The sequence below is a fragment of the Macaca thibetana genome, chromosome 12 (assembly GCF_024542745.1).
Source record: "Macaca thibetana thibetana isolate TM-01 chromosome 12, ASM2454274v1, whole genome shotgun sequence".
Lineage (NCBI taxonomy): Eukaryota > Metazoa > Chordata > Mammalia > Primates > Cercopithecidae > Macaca > Macaca thibetana.
In genome coordinates, this window is record NC_065589.1 from 125,259,227 (window position 1) to 125,280,642 (window position 21,416).

A 21,416-nucleotide genomic window follows, 5' to 3' on the forward strand; every position below is an offset into this window, starting at 1 on the left:
TACCCGGCTGGCTCAGACACCTCGCACCCAGCTGGCTCTCAGGCCAGACAGACTGGGAAGCCCATCTCTCTCGTAGGAAGTCCAGATGGGAAACAGCTTCTCAACAGACCACATCACAGCACCAGATCTAACGGTGACCTTCAGAATTATTTTTCAGATTGAATTAGGATCGAATCTAAGAATTCTAAATTCAAAATGCAGCAGAAAAACAAAACACACACACACGAAGCCTAAGTTCTGGAGGGACACGCCCTTGGGTTCAAATCCTGGCTCTGTCGCTTCCTACTGTTGGCTGATGGGTGAGTTTCTTCATGTGCCTAAGCCTCAGTTTCCTTGTCTGTGAAATGGGGCAATAATCCCAGCTGCACGGGGTGACGCGAAGAAACAAATTTAAGATACGGCCCCCGAAATGCTAGCCACATACATACAGTTTTCAATGTTTAAACAACAAAATGTAAAGTCTTTTGAAACCAGGAAAGGCGATTTGGCTTCCCATGTTGCTGGATGTATCATTTTTAGAAAGACAGAAACGAACTTTGTTCACTCAGTCTCAGAGGCGGCCGCCGGCAGCACTCAAAGCCACCCCAGCCGGGAGCCACGCCAGGGAGGAGCCCCGTGGCCAGCTTTCGGATTCACGGGCTCCCGTGCCGAAGGGGAGCTGCACCGGCGGGCACCCGGCCTCTGAGCTGAGCCGCATCCCCACCGGCAGGACAGCGCCCCATTATGAGGCTCCTGCAGCTGTGCCTCGCTCCAGATAAAGGCCATGATTTATTCGGCATGCCCAAATGGGGCCTCATTATACGGGGCAGGACACAAGGACCCTACAGCAAGTGTCCTCAAAGAGTCGCCTCTCACTCAGTGAGCAATCTTCCTCGGACTCCCACCCTTCGATCACAGGCCCCCTCCGCTGTCTGCGGGCGCAGGCCTGAGAGCGCCGCCTGTTGCCATGGCAGCCGGCCCCTCCCTGCCCCCCATCAGTAGGAAATCATCCCCTTCTGAAACGTCCTGTTGTGTCCCTCAGCTCCAGCCTAAGCCCCCCAGCCAGCCCCCGCCTGCTCTGAGTCTGAGACAGTCACACACTCAGCCTCTGTGGCCAAGCTGGGGGCGGGGGGCACGGGCTAGGGACACACTAGAATATTCACGCTCTGGTGGCAGCAGCCGCAGCCAGAGGAGCGGCCGCCACACAAGGGACCCCTCAGGAATGAAGCAGCCTTTCAGGGCCAGAGGGGCTGTGGTCTCCCTTCTCCTTAAATAGCCAGCGTTCCACCCACAGCGGCACAGAGCCCTCTGCCACCGACACCCACGGGCGGAGATCACCTGCTGCCCCACAGACCCCTGCCCCTTCCTCCTGGACCAGCGGCTAGAGGTAAGGGGCAGGCCGGGTGCGGCGGGCTGGGAGCCCAGGACTAAGCAGAGGAAACACTCAGCGGGGAACCCTGCCCAGGGAGACGGGCAGCAGCCTGTCTCGTGCCATGTCTTTGGTGATGGTCTGACCTGTGCATTGAAGGCCGACCCGTCTGAATTCACAGCAGCCCACAAAGCGGTGTTTTGTCCCGCTGATGGGGGCTTGCAGAGGGGAAGTGGCTTGCCCGCAGTCCAGGCTGCAATGGCAGCACCCCTGCCCCTAACCATGAGACAGCCTTGACCCATACGGGAGCCAGATGCCTGGGAGAGGGTTCAGGCCAGGGATGGACTGGCGCTAGTGCAAAGGCAACTGCCACCACCTGGCCATGGCAGCTGCTACCACAGGCCCTCCCTGAGGCCACGCGTGCCCACCCGCCACCTCCACAGAGGCCTGAGACCTGTCCTAGACGCTCAGCTCACCCACAGCCATGGGACCCAACAGTGCCCAGGCCCTGGCCCGTTCCATGCACCTTCCTCTTAGGAACACCCGCTCAGTGGCCATCTGAGCAGTGAGCCGTGAGGAACCAGTGAGTCTAGGCTGAAGTTCGTTTCTAAAGGGCAATGGAGAGTGAAGCGGGGCCCATCTCAGACCAAACTGCAACAACCAGTATCAGAACTCCTCAAACGAGGGACAGAAAGGGAGGAGAAACCTCAGCAAACCTTAAACAAACCAGGAAGCGGTTTAAGATGGAGTGAGTCTCAGTCCCAGAAAGGGCGAGGTGGACGCCCTTCGGCCGGGGCAGGAAGCGGAGGGCAGTGCCCAGGCTGAGACTCCAGGGCTGGAGGCAGGAGGCACCACAGACCCACCTAGTGCCATGAGATATGCCACCTCTGCTGTCACTCAGGGCCCCAAGCCCAGTAACATTCTGCTGTCACTGTCTTGAAACTCTTCCTTTTTGAGCAAGGGGTTGCACGTTCTCATTCCACACGCGGGCCCCTAAAATTAAGGAGTGGTCCCAGGGCCGGGAGGAGGTGCTGAGCCTGGGAGACAACTCCATGGCAAGCTCTGAGACTGAGTCACACTCCTGCCCTGGCCGAGGTGCCCTGGCAGTCTCCAGAGGCAAGGCAGTCCCCTGGGGGACCAGGGTTTCCCTGGTCTCACTTCCAGCTCCAGGGCCAATGTCCCCTGGTCAAGTGACCTAGGGCAAGTTAGCAGACACTCAGCCTTGATTCCCTAATCTGTAAAATGGGGCTAAAACTGGTTTGAGCCAGCACAGCCAGGCCCCCACCATGCCAGGCAAAGTGGTCAGTCGTACCTATGAGCTGCTCTCTCCTGGGGCCAGGTGATGCCTGCACAGTGGGGCACAGTACAGGCCCGAGGGACAGTCTAGGGTGGAGCGCACCCAACTTGGCCCCTTCCCACCCCCATGTTCTAACAAGGGCCCCTCATTCACTGAGCCCCCCTCTCCTCTTCCAGTCTCCAGGGCCTCCCCGCACACACCTTGCTCCTCTCCTGCCAACCTGAAAACAGCACACCTGTGTGCTCTTCCCATCTACCATGGGCTGTCCTCTCTGCTGTCCTCTCTGCTTGCACCTGCCCTGGAGCCCTGTTCCTCCAGTCTCTGGGTCCTCACCCCCAGCACGTGCAACACGACACCCTCAAAGTCACAGCCCCCCCCCCCCCCCCGCCATCCCACGGCACCTGCTCCCTGTCCTCCCCTCCCTCACAGGCCCTGTCAAGGGCTGTGTCCCTCCCTCCTTTTACTTCTCCTCCACAGCCCCCTTCAGAGCCCTCAGCCCTTCCCCAGGGCTCCAGCCAAGCCTGTCTCCCTCTCCCGAGGATCACTCACCCCGCCTTCGGCCCTCAGCTCTCCGCCCGCACCGCACTGTGGTTTTAGCAGTTCTAGGGAAAGTGCCGGCCGAGACCATCCAGCCCAAGTCACAGGTCTGTGAAACCTGGATTCCTGGGGAATGGGGTCCCCGTGAGGAACTCCTCCACATGGGACTAAGAACAGACCCTGTTCCTGGAAGTGGCAGGAAACCATCTCTGGTGTTAGAACTTCAGGCATCTTCAAACACTCTGAAGCCGGGGGAATCTTTTCAGGTAGGGGAACCTGCCTAGAGAAATAGCTAAAAGGTAATATTATTAGGCAGTTGCCCTCCCCTTTGCTTGAGGACATTGATGGCCAGATGCTTGGGCCAGCCCTCACCCTCCATGTGAGGGCCACAGCAGCTGGCCGCTCGCTCTCCTGAGGAAGGGTACGGCCTGCCCTTCCCTAGGGCTAGGGCCACCACTGTGCCTGCTTCTCCTCTATGTGAGGATGGCTCCAGCCTCCTCCTCGAGCAGCTGCTGTGCCCGTGAACAGTCATCATGCCCTCTCTGCCCCATGCCACCAGCATCCTGAGACAGCCCTGTGGAGTAAGAGGAGAGGGGCTGGGTGCAGTGACTCATGCCTGTAATCCGAACACTTTGGGAGGCCAAGGAGGGAGGATCACTTGAGCCCAGGAGTTTGAGACTAGCCTGGGCAACATGGCAAAACCCCATCTCTACCAAAAATTAGCCGGGCGTGGTGGTGTGTGCCTGTAGTTCCAGCTACTCAGGAGGCTGAGGTGGGAGGATCATTTGAGCCCTGGGGATTGAGGCTGCAGTGAGTTGATTGCACCACTGCACTCCAGCCTGGGTGACAGAGCGAGACCCTGAAAAAAAAAAAAAAAAAAAAGAAAGAAAAGGAAGGGAGGGAGGGAGGGAGGGGGAGGGAAGGAGGGAAGGAGGGAAGGAAGGAGGGAAGGAGGGAAGGAGGGAGGGAGGCAGAGAGGGAAACAGGCAGGGAGAAATGTGCAGAGTGAATTTGCTGCAGGTAGGTCTCCGGCTGCTTGGTGCAGAGCCAGGCTCGCCCAGGATAAGGACCCTGCCAGGTCTGTGGCTCCTGCCTCCTCCCCTCCTGCTGCCATCCTGCAATGGGCGCAGACGGGATGCCAGCTTCTCTTCTGCAAACCCCTCTCCAGCCTCTGCTTCAGCCTGGCTGTGCAGGGTGGGGACTGTGGGTACTGGGAAGCCGGGTGCCCAGAGGAACCCCAGAAGCTGTGCCATCATCAGCATCCACCTGGCCAAAGCCCGCTGGTGACCCCAATTCAAAGGCAGGCCAGGCCCGCTGTCCTGCCCTGGATCCGGGCTGCTCTGGCCCCACCACCTGCCCACACCCCCACTCGCAGGCCTAGGTTGGAGAGGCAGGGTGTTTGAACCCTCACTCTCCTTCCTGAATCTTCCGAGTTGACTAAAAGCAAAACAGGAGTGGGTTTCTCTGTCTGCGGGGGTGGGGAGCACCCTATCCAGACTCAGGGTTCGCCAGATGGACATGACTTGTTACCTAGGCCTGTCACGGGGCTCTGCACTTGGCCTTCGAACGTGGGCAAGCCAGGGGGCCTCCAGGCCTCTCTGGGGCTACAGATCTGACCTGGACAGCCTTGGCCAGTGTCTCTGACTCGGGGTAAAATGGGTCTTCCCCTCCTGGAGGAGATGCTGCCCCCTGGTGGTGCATCTACTCTGGGAGGGAAAATACTCCCAGCTGGCCTGATGCCCAGGCACAGGCTTCTCCTAAACACAGGTCTCCCCACCTGTCAGGATGTCCAAACGGAGTTGGTGGGCTGGCTCCAGACAGCCCCCAAGAGAGACGCTGAAACTCTCAGGCGGGTAAAAAGAGCAGACCTCTGACCTCCCAGGGCACAGTCCTTGCTGCCATCCTGGGGCATCCTCCTGCGAGTCAGGTGCCGGGGAAGCCATGGTCAGAGGCCAGCAGGGGAAGCAGGAAGTAGAGACGCCCCGGCCAGTGCACCTGTGGGATCAGGCAGGGTCCAGGCACTCAGGATGAGCAGAACCCACCTGCCAAGGCTGGGGCTGAGGAGGAGCTAGAATCGCAGAGACACACTGCCCCCACCCCTCACCACCCCTGACACTCAGACATCACACTTCAGGGGCAGAACAGAAAACCCAGAGCCTCACCCAGGCAGGGCTCACATCCCATTCCCCGTCCTGGTGCTGACCCCGTCCTCCCAGCTCTGAAGAGCCTCAGATCTCCCGGGTGGCAGGGGTGCAGCTGCATAGCGGCGAAATTCCAAGCCCTGGTTCTGCATTTGCCTTGTGCTGAAGTTCAGCGTGCCTCTGACGCTCACGCACCCCAAATGGACAAGGAGGTCCCCTCAGCAGCCCCGTGGGCAGTGCTGAGCTTGGAAGTGGGAGGTTCTGAAGGCATCGGAGGCCTGACTTCTGGACTTCGGAGAGCGTGAAGCTGCCCGGGTCGCAAGCTCATTGTGAACTGTTCGCTTGTTTCCTCCAGGCTCATACCCAGGCTCTGACTCCAGCCAAAGCATGAATGGCCTTGAAGTGGCCCCCCCAGGTCTGATCACCAACTTCTCCCTGGCCACGGCAGAGCAATGTGGCCAGGAGACGCCACTGGAGAACATGCTGTTCGCCTCCTTCTACCTCCTGGATTTTATCCTGGCTTTCGTTGGCAATACCCTGGCTCTGTGGCTTTTCATCCGAGACCACAAGTCCGGGACCCCGGCCAACGTGTTCCTGATGCATCTGGCGGTGGCCGACTTGTCGTGCGTGCTGGTCCTGCCCACCCGCCTGGTCTACCACTTCTCTGGGAACCACTGGCCGTTTGGAGAAATCGCGTGCCGTCTCACCGGCTTCCTCTTCTACCTCAACATGTACGCCAGCATCTACTTCCTCACCTGCATCAGCGCCGACCGCTTCCTGGCCATCGTGCACCCGGTCAAGTCCCTCAAGCTCCGCAGGCCCCTCTACGCACACCTGGCCTGTGCCTTCCTGTGGGTGGTGGTGGCCGTGGCCATGGCCCCGCTGCTGGTGAGCCAGCAGACCGTGCAGACCAACCACACAGTGGTGTGCCTGCAGCTGTACCGGGAGAAGGCCTCCCACCACGCCCTGGTGTCCCTGGCCGTGGCCTTCACCTTCCCGTTCGTCACCACGGTCACCTGCTACCTGCTGATCATCCGCAGCCTGCGGCAGGGCCTGCGTGTGGAGAAGCGCCTCAAGAGCAAGGCGGTGCGCATGATCGCCATCGTGCTGGCCATCTTCCTGGTCTGCTTTGTGCCCTACCACGTCAACCGCTCCGTCTACGTGCTGCACTACCGCAGCGGTGGGACCTCCTGTGCCACCCAGCGCGTCCTGGCCCTGGGAAACCGCATCACCTCCTGCCTCACCAGCCTCAACGGGGCGCTCGACCCCATCATGTATTTCTTTGTGGCTGAGAAGTTCCGCCACGCCCTGTGTAACTTGCTCTGTGGCAAAAGGCTCAAGGGCCCGCCTCCCAGCTTCGAAGGGAAAACCAACGAAAGCTCGCTGAGTGCCAAGTCAGAGTTGTGAGCAGGGGGCGCTGTCCAGGCCGAGCGCAGACTGTTTAGGACTCAGCAGACTCAGCAAGAGGCATCTGCCGTTTCCCCAGCCACCTCCCCAACAGGCAACCTGAAATCTCAGCAGATGCCCACCGTTTCTCTAGACCGCCTCGTCTCAACCCCTGAAAAGGGAGAACTGACGAAGGGGATCCATCGGCCACCCCTCTGCAGGGGCTTGTGATGCTTACAAAGGCTCCTAGACACTCAACGACTTCATCCGTGGCAGGGAGAGAAGAGGCCGGAAGAACAACCCCTGAACAATGGACGCCTTTCTTTCCCACTAGGCTCCCAGCCTCCTTCCTGCTACAGAATCGCTCAGCAACCAGGCTCTGCAGAAAGACCCGGAAGGCAGGCTGCAAACGACCCAGAAGAGGGACCTGGGAGTCCTGGCGGGGGCGGGGAGGGAGTCTCAATATTCCTTTGCGGTGCAAGGTACCCTGAGTCCGCTCTGCGGTGCCTCTGCCAGACACTGCCTGAGTTGAAGGGACACAGGCCACACATTTCAGGCTGGTTGCCAGGGGACCTCAGCACTCACGGCCTGCAGGGACTGAGCACAGCTCTGGATTCTGGATCTCTCCTGCTGTAACCCCACGCACAGGCCTGCAACCCCCAGAGCTCTTTGGCAGGCTCCCAGTCCCGGACAAGCATGTCCTGTGTAGTCATGGGAGCTCAGGTCAGGCCAGGGCTGCGCTGCGCACCTGCCTCCCACTGACCCAGACCCCCTTCCTCCAGAGAGGCCTCTCTCTGCCTGAGCTATTTCCCTAACATGTCCTTTGTATTTCTTTGTACAGACCATAAACACAACCGTAGCTTTAAGACTACACAGGTTATCGTGTTTGGTCAACATGAAGCGTTTCCCAGAACTTCTCTCTTTGACCCAGGAATGGCAAAGTGGTGGCACAGCGGCAGAGGCAGCCTCGTGGGCTCTTGCTGGGGCTCTGGCAGTTCACAGCACATCTGCCCAGATTCTGAAGTCTGCACTGTGGGGCTGGGAGGACCGAGCAGGGGCCGTTATTCCTCACCCTAGCTGCCGCCCTGCCCCATCCTTACGGCAATGTGCTTCTATAGCACGTCTGACTTTCCAAAACACTTCCAGCATCTTTCAGATTTCCCCAGCCAGCCACTGGGGCAGTGGCCCTGTGCAAAGCTTGCCTCAGGAAGGAGACTGGGCTCGCTCCACACACCGTCGGCGACATTGCTGGTCAGCACGAGCCCCTGGTGCTGTCCCTCGGCCCCTGCACTGCACCGTCTGCCCCCTCAGCCCTTCATTTAGACAACCTGCTCAATGCCAGGCACCGCCCAGCTCCGAGGACAGTGGGCTGGACACCGGGCACCAGGCCATGTGCCTCTCTCGTGGGCCGCGCGTGGACAAGAGCTTGGTAGTGTCGGGGAAGCATCTCAGAGGAGCTGGGGGAGGGAGCAGAGTGCCCGGACAGAGGGGGTGTGGCAGGGAGGCATGGCTGGGGCCTCTGGAGGGCGGCGCTGCCTCTCACTGACATGGGGCACATGCAGAGGCAGCCTTGGTGGTTGGTGGAGGAGAATCCCAAACTGCTTGTGCCCCATTGCGTTTGGGATGCCTGGTGGACACCAGGTGAAGGTGGCATGTGGGCAGCTGAAGACAGTGAGAGAGAGGCCCGAAGTGGAGCCCAGAATTGTCCAGACACACGTGCCATTTAGGGCTCTAGGATTCTGTCTGCAAGGGCAGCCATGAGGGCCAGGCACGGAGTCCCAGACGACCCCCCATGGAGAGACCGGGAGGAAGGTGGCTCAGAGGAGGGAGTGAGCAGGTGCCGCTGTGGAGCGGGGGGGGCCAGAACCACAGGAACTCAGGGTCCCGGGTGCCAGAAGGGGGGCATTTCTGCACCTCAGCAGCTGTGGTGAGAGCTGCTGAGGGGTCAAGAGGAGGTGTGGGTCCCTGGGCAGATGAGGCCAGGGTAGCACACACAAGGGGAGGCAGGTGTGCTGGGAGAGGCCGGGGGCAGATGAGGCCAGGGTAGCACACACAAGGGGAGGCAGGTGTGCTGGGAGAGGCTGGGGACGAAGGCCAGCCAGTATTTTTAACCCAGCTCCCCAGCCCGGTCCTTCAGGAAGGACAAGAGAGTGGCGTGGAGAAGGGAGCCCTAGAGAAACTGTGGGAACGAACAGGGCTCAGACAGCGGCGGGGCTGCACGGCATCCCAGAGCTAGGGCCAGGGCAGGTGGGAGACAAGGCTGCCTGCTATAGGGACAGTGCTCGGGGAGGGGGAACGAGAGACGAAGGCTTCACAGGAGGTGGGAACTTCTGGAGTACCCATGAGGTCTGTGGCCCTGAATTTAAGAGTAAATGTGGGCATTTCCCTCCGGCCACACTGAGCTGCACAGGTACAGGCAGGGGAAGGTGGACAGGTGGGGTCAGCAGGTGGGATGGCCGGCGGGGTGGGGGACTGTGGGGATTTCTCATGGCTCCCGAGAGGCTGCCAGGAGCATGCCGAGCATGGGGCCCCGCAAACTGGGAGCTGGACTATCTGCCCCGAGGTGAACCGGAGGGAGGGCAGCCACGTCAGTGCAGGCTGCGGCACCGGGACCCTGCTGGGCCCTCAGCAAGTGGGTAGCACACGGGAGGGGTGGGCAGGTGTGCTGGGCAGGGCTGTGGCCCAGTCCCCTCTGGCCTGACGTGGCCACCTCACCTGCCGGCATTCTTCACGAAGCCCAGGTCAGCCAGCTCCACATCGCACAGCTCGCAGCGGAAGCAGCCCGGGTGCCAGTTGTTGTTCATAGCCTTGATGACGCGGCCAATGATGAACTCGCCTGGAAAAGGACAGGTCCCTGCTGGCCAGGGGGCGCGTGCCCGTCCTCTCTTCGGACCCTCCAAAGCCCCGTCCACCTAACACTCCACCTGCTCTCTGCCTGGCCCGTGGGCTCCCTCGTGAGATGGTGGTGCCTGTAGGGGGCCTGAGGGCTGCCGCTCAGAGAGGCAAGGTGGGCAGTTAGGGAAGAGCTAGGCCAGTTCTGTGTGCCCCTTTGAGCCCCCGCCCCCCCACCCCGCCTGCTGCCCACTTCCCAGGCAGCCCAGGATGTGCACTGTCACCGGCCTTACCGCAGGATCCGCAGCACGGAGCAAACAGCATTTGGAAGTCGTGTTCACAGTACTTCCGGCCTTCAAACTGCAAAGGGGTCGCAGAGAGAGGACAAGCACTATCATCCCCACCAGCCGCCCAGGCCCTTGTCGGGTCAGGACCTGACAGCAGGGGATGAGGCACTGAGACAGGCGCATGCCGGGCTGAGGCTGGAGCAGCGGGTCCCAGGCCTGGCCAGCAGAGGACATTGGCCCTTTTGGGATGGTGGGGTGCAAAGGGAGGGGCCCCTGTGGAAGCTGGAAAGGTCGGCAAGGCCACCTGTCCAAGGGCCGCTGGTGTCTACTGAGGATCTGGACCCTGTGGGTCCAGAGAACAGCCTGGGGGCGAGGGCGTTTTATGCCAGGAGGGATGAGATCCAGTTTGAAGTGTAGTGCCACTTGGCCCTATTTCCTATACCTTTCTTTGTGGGAATAGTCCAGCTTCCCCAGAGGCCACGAAGACCCAGGGACAGGAGACAGAAGGAAGGGAAGGCAGGAAGGACCTGGGCACGGGGGAGTGGGGAGAGCTCAGGGCTGCGGCCAGCAGGAGTCGGCGTGCACACCCTCCAGGCGGCAGCTGCCAGCGAGGGCCCCTGTGCTGGCCACAAGTGGGGCCAAAGCGTGCCTCTGCTTTCCTCTCTTTTAACAATTGTATTTTCTATTTTCTAATTTGGTTTTTCCCTGTTCTCTAAAATGAGTGTCTTACTAGACTGAACTGGATATAGCCCTACCCAGGGACCTGTAGAGGCAAGAAGGGCTTAAACTCTTTCAGCAACGAAAATCATCTGGGCACCTACTGTGTGACAGGCTTTGTTCTGGGCACATGGCACCCTCCCAGAGTTTTACCCACCCCTCTGCTGCCTCTACACTTAGCCAGCATTTCTCAGGAGGCTGAAGGCACCATGAGGAATAAACAGCAGCTCCTGCTCTGCCAGGCGGACCACACGCCCCACATCCATCCACCAGCCAATCCCATCAGCTCTACCTCGAAACAGAGCCAGCATCTGAACCCTGGCCACCACCGCCACCACAACCACCAGTGGCGTGCTGGTAAATGTTGAACAGCCAGCTCTCTGGGGCACAGAGGCAGGCCCTGCTGTGGGGCGTTTGCCAATGTCCACGGTGTGAATATTCCCATCATGGCCAACCTCCGGTTGCCGACAGGACATCGATGTGGACTTGAGCGGGGGTGTGCATGGCCACACCAGCACAATGAACGGAAATAACCCCGGCAGCATAGACAATAGTAAAGTGGAACAAAATAATTAGCAAGTGGTATGCTTTGAGTATTTGTTACCTCTGTTTTTAATAAAATTGTATCCCATTGTATGTTTATGTAATTTAATTTTTAAACAAAAACTTTGTTGCATAACCAGTTTGCAAGACTGTTGATGATTTAACAACTGCTCTCATGAGCTGGTGAAGGCCCCTCACTTTCATCTGGGTGACTGTACTAATTCAGCTCCTGGTCCCGCCGGCTTCCCAGCCCAGCCTCTGTTCCGGCCCCACCTTATACCCTCTCCTCAGCGGCCAGAAGCTTCCTTTTTTTTTTCTTTTTTTTTTAGATGGAGTCTTGCTCTGTCCCCCAGGCTGGAGTGCAATGGCGCAATCTTGGCTCACTGCAACGTCCGCCTCCCAGGTTCAAGCGATTCTCCTGCCTCAGCCTCCTGAGTAGCTGGGATTACAGGCACCTGCCACTACGCCAGGCTAATTTCTTGTATTTTTAGTACAGACAGGGTTTCACCATGTTGGCCAGGCTGGTCTTGAACTCCTGACCTCAGGTGATTCACCCGCCTCCGCCTCCCAAAGTGCTGGGATTACAGGCATGAGTCACAGTGCCTGACCAGGGCACCTTTTCAAATGTCAGCAGACAGTGTGACTCCTCTGCTTCACACCCCGAGGTGGCTCCTGTCTATGGCTCTGTAGAGGCCCATGGGGCCAAACAAAATCCACCTCCCTGTCCTCAGCGCCTGGCCCTCTTCCTCTCATGCCCTCGGCTTCCATCACACCTACTGCTCTCCATACACCCCATGTTCTCCCACCACAGGGTCTGTGCATGTGCTGTGCCCTCTGCCCAGTGCTCTTCCTGCAGAGATGTGTGTGGCTCCCTCCCCTCAGGTCTGCCCAAACCTCACCTTCCCTGAGCACCACCCCACCCCACCCCACTCTGTGAGCCTGACCCCCAGGGCATCAGCACCGGCTGGTGGGCCGTGCGGTTGCTGTGCTCACTGTCTGGTCCCCATGGAGGGCAAGCACCACCAGGGCAGGCTCTTCCTGCCCCCAGGGCCTGCCCAGCATCTGCCCAGAGGAGGCTGGTGAAAGGTGGCTCTCCGTTAGCACCCAGAGCATCCGGGGCGCTGTTCACATCTCACAGGTGAAGGATGGGCCCGTGCAGGAGCTCAAGCCTGGCTCTGGGCTGGCTCCAGACCCGGCCCTGTCACCAGTCAGGACCACTGCATGGAGCCCAGCCCACCCACTCCTTGAGGGCAGACTCTGAGCTGGGTCTGAGAAGGCCCTCAATAGTGTCCTCACCTCATAGAAGAGCCCCTCGGGGAAGGGCCGGAAGCACTGGGCACACACGAAGCAGTGCTCATGGTACAGCTCCCCATTGCTGTTGACAATGCGCTCAGCGGGGGCGAAGCGGGCCTGGCAACGCTGGCACACGGCATTGGCCAAGGCGTCCGACATGTTGCTGGGGGCGGGAGACAGAAGGGGTGAGTCAGAGCTGGTCAGGGGCGCGGATGGGGCACATGCAGAGCCCTGTGCCCGACAGACACACCTCATATTAAAAAGTGAAGACGCTCTACGGGGTCAGGAAAATCACTCTAACCCAGGGTCCAGGCTGCTCAGTGCTTGCAGTGCCCACCCCTTGGGGTGTCAGGGGCCCAGTCAACTCCCACTTGGGCCCCTATTACCCCTTCTTCAGGGACCACAGAGTCTCACGCACAAAACACCACCCAGCGCAGGTGAGTGGCTCTGTATTTGCACTCTTACTTAATCCCCGAGGCAATCCTGCAGCTACTATTATTATGGTCTCTTACAGAGGAGGGACCAAAGCCTCAGAGAGATTGAGTAACTTGCCCAAGCTCACAAAACAGAGCGGGGTAAACACTTGAACCCAGACTGCTCAGTCTTCCATGGTTCCATCCTCTGCACCATGAGTTAGTTTCAAACTGACTGCCTCCAATAAACACACAACCACCCAACCACAGAGAAGGCAAGAGGGTAGCTGGGTGCAGTGGCTCAAGCCTGTCATCCAGAGCACTGTGGGAGGCCAAGGTGGGTGGATCCCTTGAGCCCAGGAGTTTGAGACCAGCTGGGCAATATGGCAAGAACCCATCTCTAATAAAAACACACACAAAAAAAACAAAAAAATTAGCCAGGTGTGGTGGTGCAAGCCTGTAGTCCCAGCCCCACTCTGAAGGCTGAGGCGGAAGGATGGCTTGAGCCTGGGAGGCTGAGGCTGCGGTGAGCTGTGACCATGGCACTGCACTCCAACCTGGGCGACAGAGCGAGACCCTGTCTCAAAAAAAAAAAAAAAGGCAAGAGTATGAATCTTTGAGACAAGACAGGAGTGCGGTGAGGGGAGCAAAGCTCATCCATGCTGGGCACTGCCTGTCCCCAGAGTCAGCGGTGGGTTTCCTTCTGGGAAGGGTGAAATGCAAACTACACGGGAAAAGCCCACAGTGAGCCAGGCCTACAGTCATTCCAGCCCCAGGGCCCTTCAGCACGGCCAAGAGGGGTCTTTTAGACTCAAAAACATGGTATGGATGAGTCCTAAACACCCAACTGCCTCTACCGCCTTCAGAGAACCAGATACCCAACGCCTTTTGCTAAGAAGGGAGAACACGGGTTCCATCTCAAGGGTCTCAACTCCCGTGGATTCCTGAAAGGCTGGGCAGAGAGGGATCGTCAGGCTCGCAGGGAAGTGATGCAACCAGCTGGTAATGCTCGCCTGGGTGCAGCTGTGGTGTGGCAGGACGCGAGTGCAGTGCCTTTGGGAACACCTCTCCACCTGCCCTGCCTCCCAGGATGAATCCCACTGCCGCAGCATCATGAGAGAAATGCCTGGTGAGTGAGGCTCCTGTCGGGCTGTTCTGCAGCCTGCGATCTGGGCAGGGCCAGCCTGAAGAGTGCCAGCCACAGAGAAGAGGGGACTTAGACAGGATGAGCCCAGGGTTGGAGGGCAGGGCTTCACTCAGGGTCTGGGCATGGGCTGTGGGCAGAGGGTCTCACAGGAGGCTGCTGCCATATGGAGATGGACTGGAAACTGGGAAAGGGAACCCAGGCTGATGTCTCTTTCTTCTCGGCTTCGGGACTCATGTGGCGGAGGCTGGCTGGAAGGCCGTTCAGCGAGGCTTTCTGGGCATGCTGGGCTTCCGTCCACCTTGGCCTGTCCCCTGGGGTGCTTAGGAGACCAAAGCCACCATGCAAGCCCACATTTAGGCCAGAGGGGCAAGGAAGCAGAGATGGTGGCAACAAGAGTTGGGAAGAACCCAAGAAGAAAGGAGGCCTCGGCACCCAGCGGCTGCTCCTCAGTCCTCCCAGCTCCCTGCTGCTCTTCACAGGGCGGGCCAGACAGGCCACCAGGGCGGAGCCTGGCCGCCCCAAGCCACCCTCGAGGGCTGGGCTGGGCTTCACTAGGACAGGCTTGGTTTCCTTCCCGGAGAACACTGTGAACATCCTCTCCTGAAACACACACCCAAGGTGACAGGGAGGACGTTCCAGGGCCTGACCATGAGCGAGACCTTGGGCCTCTTAAGAGAAGTCGGAAATCAACAGGAAATCCCATGCCTCCGGGCCTGGAATTCCTCACTCCAAGGACCCAGAAAACGAAGCCAAATTAAGGACTTCCAGCGCCAGCCTTTCAGATTCCGCCTTAAAGCCAGACCTCTAGACCCCAGTGACTGAGCACACACCCCTCGCACCCCTTCCAGGCTCCTGTTCTCTGCCCCAGGGGCTGCTGTTTAGGGCCTGCACCCACAGGCCTGCCTCCTCTGGCTTCCAGGTGGGCTGACCCTACTCCCACGAGCCAGGTGCTGCTGGGACCCGGGCCTCTCCCTGTGGTTACCGGCACTCCTGCACCGCTAGCCCAGCTGCTTCACCACCCTTCCTCCCTCCCCGTTTCATAAACAGACCCTCAGTTAGCACTCCCCAGCTGCCATGCTTCCCACCGAGAGGTGAAGCCGGCTGGGCTTCTGGGTCTGGTGGGGACTTGGAGAACTTCTCTGTCTAGCTAAGGATTGTAAATGCACCAATCAGTGCTCTGTGTCTACCTAAAGGTTTCTAAACACAACCACCAGCACTCAGTAAAAACTGACCACGCTCTGTAAAACGGACCAATCAGCTCTCTGTAAAACGGACCAATCAGCTCTCTGTAAAACGGGCCAATCAGCGCTCTGTAAAACGGGCCAATCAGCTCTCTGTAAAACGGACCAATCAGCTCTCTGTAAAACGGACCAATCAGCAGGATGTGGGTGAGGCCAAATAAGGGAATAAAAGGAGGCCACCACAGCCACCAATGTGGCTCCTTCTCCACCTGGTGGAAGGTTTGTTCTTTTGCTTTTTGCAATAGGTCATTAGTGCGATCACTCTTTGGATCCCTAATACCACCTTTATGGGCTGTAACACTCACCACAAAGGTCTGCAGATTCATTCCTGAAGCCAGGGAGACCATGAACCCACCGGGAGGAACGAGCAACTCCAGACGCGCCATCTTTAAAAGCTGTAACACTCACTGCCAGGGTCTGTGGTTTCACTCCTGAAGTTAGTAAGACCATGAACCCACCAGAAGGAAGAAACTCCGGACGTATCTGAACATCTGAAGGAACAGACTCCAGACACGCCATCTTTAAAAGCTGTAACACTCACGGCGAGGGTCTGTGGCTTCATTCTTGAAGTCAGCGAGACCAAGAACCCCCCAAAAGGAACCAATTCTGGACACACCACCAGGGTACTAACAGCAGCCTGGCCACACCCTCTCTCCTCTACTTTGCTGCTCATCTTACAGTCGAACCTGGAAACTGGTCCCTAACCAGTTCCCTGGCTGGTTCCCGGACGCCTCCAGTGAGATCGTTGGTGCCTGAGCCCGGCAGGCATTGCACAAAGCCTGGCATAAGCAGGAGGGGTGTGGGGGTTGCCACCTCCCTCCTATGCCCACGGGCTGCCCCAGGCCAAGTCACAGGCACCAGAGCCCCTCACAGTAGCTCTGTGAAAGGCTCCGGGGCTGCATCCCCATGACGTCCCACCGAGGAGCACAGAACATTCCGATCCAAGGGCAAAGACGAACAGACAGAAGCATGCAGAGACAATGGAGATTCAGCACCGTGAGAGTACACGTTTGCTGGCTCCCGCAGGGGAGGAAGAGGCCTGGGCCCACGCGCCCAGCTTTACACCTGATAGCCCCAGCCACCGGCCTGGAACCTCAAGAAAAGTGCTGGCTTCTCCAGGCCTCATTTCCTCTTCTATAAAGAGGTGCACCAGAGAAACAGTAGCCACCTCGAGGAGCCAAAGTGAAGAATGAATGACACCCCCGTGTCCAGCACAGAGCACCAGGCCAGGCGGGCAAAGCGCTGGATAAAAAGAACTGTTGTTTTCCAGCAACTCTGGGAGCCTTCCAGAGTCCCTCTGCACGGCTCAGCCCAGGGGAAGGCCTGCAGGCTGTCTGCGGTCCCTGCGAGAGGGCAAAGGGTCAGAGTTGTGGACATTCCATGTCCTCCTTTGCACATTCCTTCAGGATAGGGAACACAGTCTGCCCAGTTATCCCCCAGGAGACACCACTACCCACACCCAGCTGGACTACATAGAACATACTGCCCAGGGCATGCCCAACATGGAAGCCAAACCCCAGATCTGGGGTAGAACACACCATTTCGTGCCCCCCCCAGCACCCCAGAATGCTCTCAGTCTTGACAGCCAACACAAGCCAATTTATTGCAAGATGTCCCTGAGTCTGGGGTGGGATCAGAGGAGCCTGCTCTGTTCAGGCCCTCGTAAGGGGAGGAGGCTGGTTCCAGATAAGGAGATTGAAGCACAGAGACAGTAACGAGCTGAGGGTCACACAGGATTAGGCTCATGCTCCCCCCATCTCCTCCTGGCATCCCCCATTCCAGATTCTGTTTCTTCAGCAAACCCAGACCTTCTTCCATCCCAGCCTCCCCGATACCTGAGTCTAGGAAGAGAGTGTAAGGATCTGGGAAGAGTCAGGGACCAGCCACAAGGGGTCTGGTCACACCCAAGACGAACCAGTGTTGCTGAGGCCACGTCAGCCTGAGCAGCAGTCAGGCCAGGGGCGTGTCCTCTATAACCAGGCACACCAGGCTGCAACCCAGGCCCGGACAACCCCTGCCTGTGTGACCTGCGGCAGAGGACTCTGAACCTCAGCTTCCTCATCTATAAAATTGGCCAGGAATAGCTACCTCCAGGGAGGGAGGAAGCAAGGTGAGTCCTGCAAGCGCAGCCCATGCTTTCGTCTTTCATCCAACAAGTCTTCACTGAGCACCCGCACTGATAGGCACTATTCCAGGCGCAGAGGCCTTCGGGGAGGGACCCCACTGCAGCACAGCCCAGGGAGCACCTTCAGTCCCTCAGCACTGCCTGGGCCTCCTCCCTGCCCCGCCTCCACGAAGCCAGCCAGAGGCCAGTGTCAGGAGTCACCTGGCTACATGAGGTCAACAAAAATGTACGCAAAGCCAGTCCACCATGGGGACGCTAAAAATTAACATCCTGCCTTGGGCTGCTGCACACAGGATGCAATGACACCATCGGAAACACACTCCAAATCAGTATGAAACCTGTCCGAAATTAAAGCTTTCTCTGAAGCCCTTGCCATACCTCTTTGCTCTAGGGGCTTTACTTTCAAGTAGGTACACCTGAAACGTCACACTGACAGCAGAGAACTAACAGAGGACATGAATCAGAAGTTCAAAGAAAATCAGTGTGAATAGTCACATGTGTGTGCATGCTCAGGGCTGCCCCAGGTCTGTCATCATCGTGCCGGTCCTGCCTGCCTCTCAGCTGTGGTGTCAGTACTGTGAAAATCACTCTCCAGACCAGCCTTGGGGCCATCAGTGCCCTGGCCACCCACAGCCTGGTACCACAGTTATGCCGCACGCATCCAGGGCTGTCCAGAGGCCGGCCAGTGAGGATGCCTGCTCCAGCTCTGCCACACTCAGGTGTCTGCGGGTCCCCACCTGAACAGCAGGCTGCACCAGACCTGCCGTGCCAGCAGAGGCGGGAGCCCAGCGTGCAGCAGGGACTCCACAGATGGCCGTGCTGCCGGCCTGCAGTTCCTGCCCTCCATTCGGAGCCCTCCTTCCTCCTCTGTTCTCAGCAGAAGATATCTTCGATGGCTCAGTCCTCTAACTGCCCCTCTGGGAGCCTTCCCTGACCACATACGAGGAGCTCAGCGGGCTGTGCTTGCCCTATGTGGCACTGGCCTTCCTCTGCTCCTGGGTCCTCCAGGCCCTCCCCTATGTCTGTTACTTATGCTCCTGGCTCCCTTTCTGACCCTCCAGCCCTTCTGCCCAGCCTTGGCCTCCTCCCCAGGGTCCCCATCTGTCACTTTGATGCCAAGGATCCCAAGCTCACAGCCCTAATGCTCTCTCCCCCCCACTGGCCCCTGGGCCCTGCAAAGGCAACATGTCCAGGATCTCCTCCTCGTGTCCCTGACCCCAAGAGTGAGGGGAGGTGGCTCCACCACCATCCCCGTGCCCCTCCCAACCTCCCCATCCAGAACCAACTCATCCTCTGAGATGCCCTGAGGACCATCCTCAACTCCACTGCCCCTTCCTCCCAGCCCAAAAGGAGCCTGTCTACACTGGCAGTCCTCCATGGAATGAAGCAGGGCAGGCTTTGGAGTCAGTCTAACCTGGGTTCAAATCACAGCGCCATGTTTGGGGTGGGTGAGTCCAGCAGGTGCCCACTCCGCTCAGAGGCTGTCTGCTCATTTACAAAGTGCAGCATCATCACCCCAGTATGAAAGCAGTGCTGGGGGCTACGCAGGCCCCCTGCTTTCTAACACAGGTCCCTGGGCACACCCTGCCAAGAGAGCTGATCACAGGTGACATCCAACCCAGTTAGATAAAGTCGCAGGCGCCCACCCTGTCGCCAGCCCAGGGCCCATCCGACGCCCCGGGAGAGAGCCCATGGTGTCGGAGGGCCCGGCCGGGTTTCCGAGGGAAGGCCTGCCCAGCCGCGGCAGCTTTCCGGCCATTGTCCCTGCCACCTGCCCCGCCCCTGGCCACCTACCCCGCTGCAGGCGTCGGGCTCTGCCGGTGCTGGCGCCGCCGGTACAGCCCCGACGCGGCCAGCGCACCCAGCCTGGCCGCCATGGCGCAGGGCAGCCGCCTCGAGGTCACGGGCGCGGGCCGCCTGGTGCAGGGGCCGAGGGACCACCTCGGAGGGGCGGCGCGGCCGCCTCGGGCCAGACACCGCGAAGGGACGGGCGTGTGGGCGCCTCCCCCGCGCTGGTCGCCAGCTCACGTTACACGCTGGGATCTCCAAAGGGCAGCGGAGTCAACTCCAAATAGAAAGCATATTGTTTGCGCCGTGGGGGCAGCTCCTGAAAGCTGAGGCTGGCAGGGTTGGGTCCCCCTGGGAGGGGACTGGTCTGGGAAGGCCCCAGACAGCACTGAGGTGAGGTCCGCAGTGGCGGCAGGACACCCAGGAGGTCTCCAGCTGCCACCTGCCAGGAGGAAAGCCTGTGCCCGTGGACACACTGAGGAGGGCAGAGTCAGCAGAGGAGGACGGGGAGGACCTGGCGCCTTTAGGATCCCTGCCATCGGTTAAGAAACCGAGGACCGGAGCCGCACAGTTCCACATTCTGCTTTGCTCCCTTCTCTGAGAGCCTCTGCCACAATCATCACCCTGGAGCACCCAGACCAGGGCAGAGCCGATCATCTGGATCTGGCCAACAAATGGTCAGGCACCCCAAAAGAGGTTTAGAGAAAAGGCAATCCTCCAGCTTCCAGGGGAACAGACGCAGAGGGATCTGGTGGAAACCACCAGGAAGGCAGCATGTCCCCCGCATTTGTACCCAGAGAGACTGGCAAAGCTCCTTGTGATTCATAAGCACCCACGGTCGGCATCCAAACTGTGGCCAAGGTGACCCTGGTCAGCAATACAATAAAGATCCGGAGCACTCGTGGAAATCTTTAACATTGACTCCGTTTCCCTGAAAGACCTTTCTAGAAAGGTCAGAAAGCTTGAGCAGTATCTTCTTCTGCCTTCCGAAGGCAAGAGCTGGCAGCCGTCAACTAAAGACAGCAGGGCACTGATCCTCCCAAACTAGGGTGGGAGAAAGCCTTGGAGGGGCTCACTGGCACTCAGATACCAGACCTACACGCCACCGAGGAACACACTCACCCAGCAAGTCCCAACAGGAGGAGGTGCTCATTAAGCACCCTGGTAGTCAAGTGATGACAAGCATTGGGTACAATATAATTTGTAAATGCAGCCCAATTCCAAAGTTGCCCAACACTGATCAATTCAACAAATAGATTTTAAAGGTGGCCCCAGGAGCTAAAGGGCATGGAGAAGCTGAGCCCAGAGGAGCCAAAATGAGTAAGGAATACCGCTGACTCTCTGATGTAGGTAGCTGAATGCTTAAGAAAACTTATGCAGAAAATGTTCTTACAGCAGCTACAAGTCAACGTGATGGGGCCTAGGCTCCTCTCACCACTCCCGACTCAGCCCATCCATGTGGAAATCCTCAACACTAGAATCCAGGACTCTCATGCAGACCCACAGTTTTCTGTAAGGAGGAAACATTTATTTAGGGCTCCAAGGGTCACATATAATGCTGGAAAGGAGGCTACAGGCACAAGTGTTTTGTACAACATAATTTGTAAATGAAGTTCAAGCACAAGTTTACCAAGTACTAATCAATTCAACAAATATTTACTATAAAAGTGGACGTCGAAGGCTAGAAATTGAGAGAGGCTTAGAGTCTGATTGAGCCCAAATCCTAAATCTCTGCACAACCTTACCACCCATTCTGCAGCCTGTCCTGCTGCAGGGATGGGATTGGGGGCCACAGATACTGCAAACTGAATCTAGAACTCTATACAAAGTATTATACACCATGACCAAATGGGATTTGGGTCAGTGCTCTGGCTCTAGACATTTGCAAACACACTGAGAGTGATGTCAGCAAAAAGTGGTGGAGTAAGGACCTCCAGAAGTTCATCCCTCCATAAAAGCAATGAAAAATCCAGAAAAAATTATCAGAATCTACTCTTTCAGAACTCTGCAAATCCACCAAAGGTTTTCAGTAACCCTAGGAATGTTTGGTCAAGAAAAACAGATGAATCTTGGTAAAAAACAAACAGCAAACAAACAAACAAAAACACAACAACAGTGAGGTTTGTGTTGTTTTAACTTATCCTAGTCCCTTGTTCCTGCTCCCTAACTCCATGCCTGCCTTGAAAAACAATAATAGCCTGTGTTCCCAGTAAGGAATTAACAGAATGGAATATTATGAACAACTGTATGCCAATAAATGAAATAACCTATCTGAAATGGAGAAATTCCTAGAAGGACACTACCAAAACAGACTCAAAAAG

The 21,416-nt window shown here is 58.1% G+C and overlaps 2 protein-coding genes across 6 annotated transcripts in view; one reads left to right on the forward strand and one right to left on the reverse strand.

Annotated features, from left to right (window-relative positions):
• LIMS2 (LIM zinc finger domain containing 2) overlaps positions 1–21,416 on the reverse strand; it is a 43,511-nt gene that overhangs the window by 6,555 nt on the left and 15,540 nt on the right. For 3 of the 4 annotated variants that reach the window (XM_050752564.1, XM_050752563.1, XM_050752560.1), the window contains exons 2-4: positions 12,385–12,544; positions 9,835–9,901; positions 9,425–9,545 (exon numbers count right to left, since the gene is read on the reverse strand). In XM_050752564.1, coding sequence (XP_050608521.1) covers positions 9,425–9,545; positions 9,835–9,901; positions 12,385–12,540 — 344 coding nt within the window. In that variant the 5' untranslated portion in view covers positions 12,541–12,544. Of the gene's footprint in view, positions 1–3,194; positions 3,216–9,424; positions 9,546–9,834; positions 9,902–12,384; positions 12,545–21,416 lie in introns of those variants that run through there. The other variant, XM_050752565.1, reaches the window with a different exon arrangement.
• On the forward strand, positions 22–7,580 carry GPR17 (G protein-coupled receptor 17). 2 transcript variants are annotated; one of them, XM_050752567.1, is made up of 2 exons: positions 22–1,366; positions 5,679–7,580. In XM_050752567.1, exon 2 carries the CDS (start codon positions 5,711–5,713, stop codon positions 6,728–6,730), a length of 1,020 nt encoding a protein of 339 aa, XP_050608524.1. In that variant the 5' UTR covers positions 22–1,366; positions 5,679–5,710; the 3' UTR covers positions 6,731–7,580. The 2 variants fall into 2 exon arrangements, with proteins under 2 accessions (XP_050608524.1, XP_050608525.1); XM_050752568.1 differs by lacking the exon at positions 22–1,366 and adding an exon at positions 4,941–5,031 and having other exon boundaries at positions 5,691–7,580.

Bases quoted from the DNA above. Each gene is read 5' to 3' on its own strand.
- GPR17 (XM_050752568.1), top strand. From the start codon at position 4,968: ATGTCCAAACGGAGTTGGTGGGCTGGCTCCAGACAGCCCCCAAGAGAG. The intron at 5,032-5,690 runs GCGGGTAAAAAG...GCTCATACCCAG, and splicing joins AGAGACGCTGAAACTCTCAG to GCTCTGACTCCAGCCAAAGC.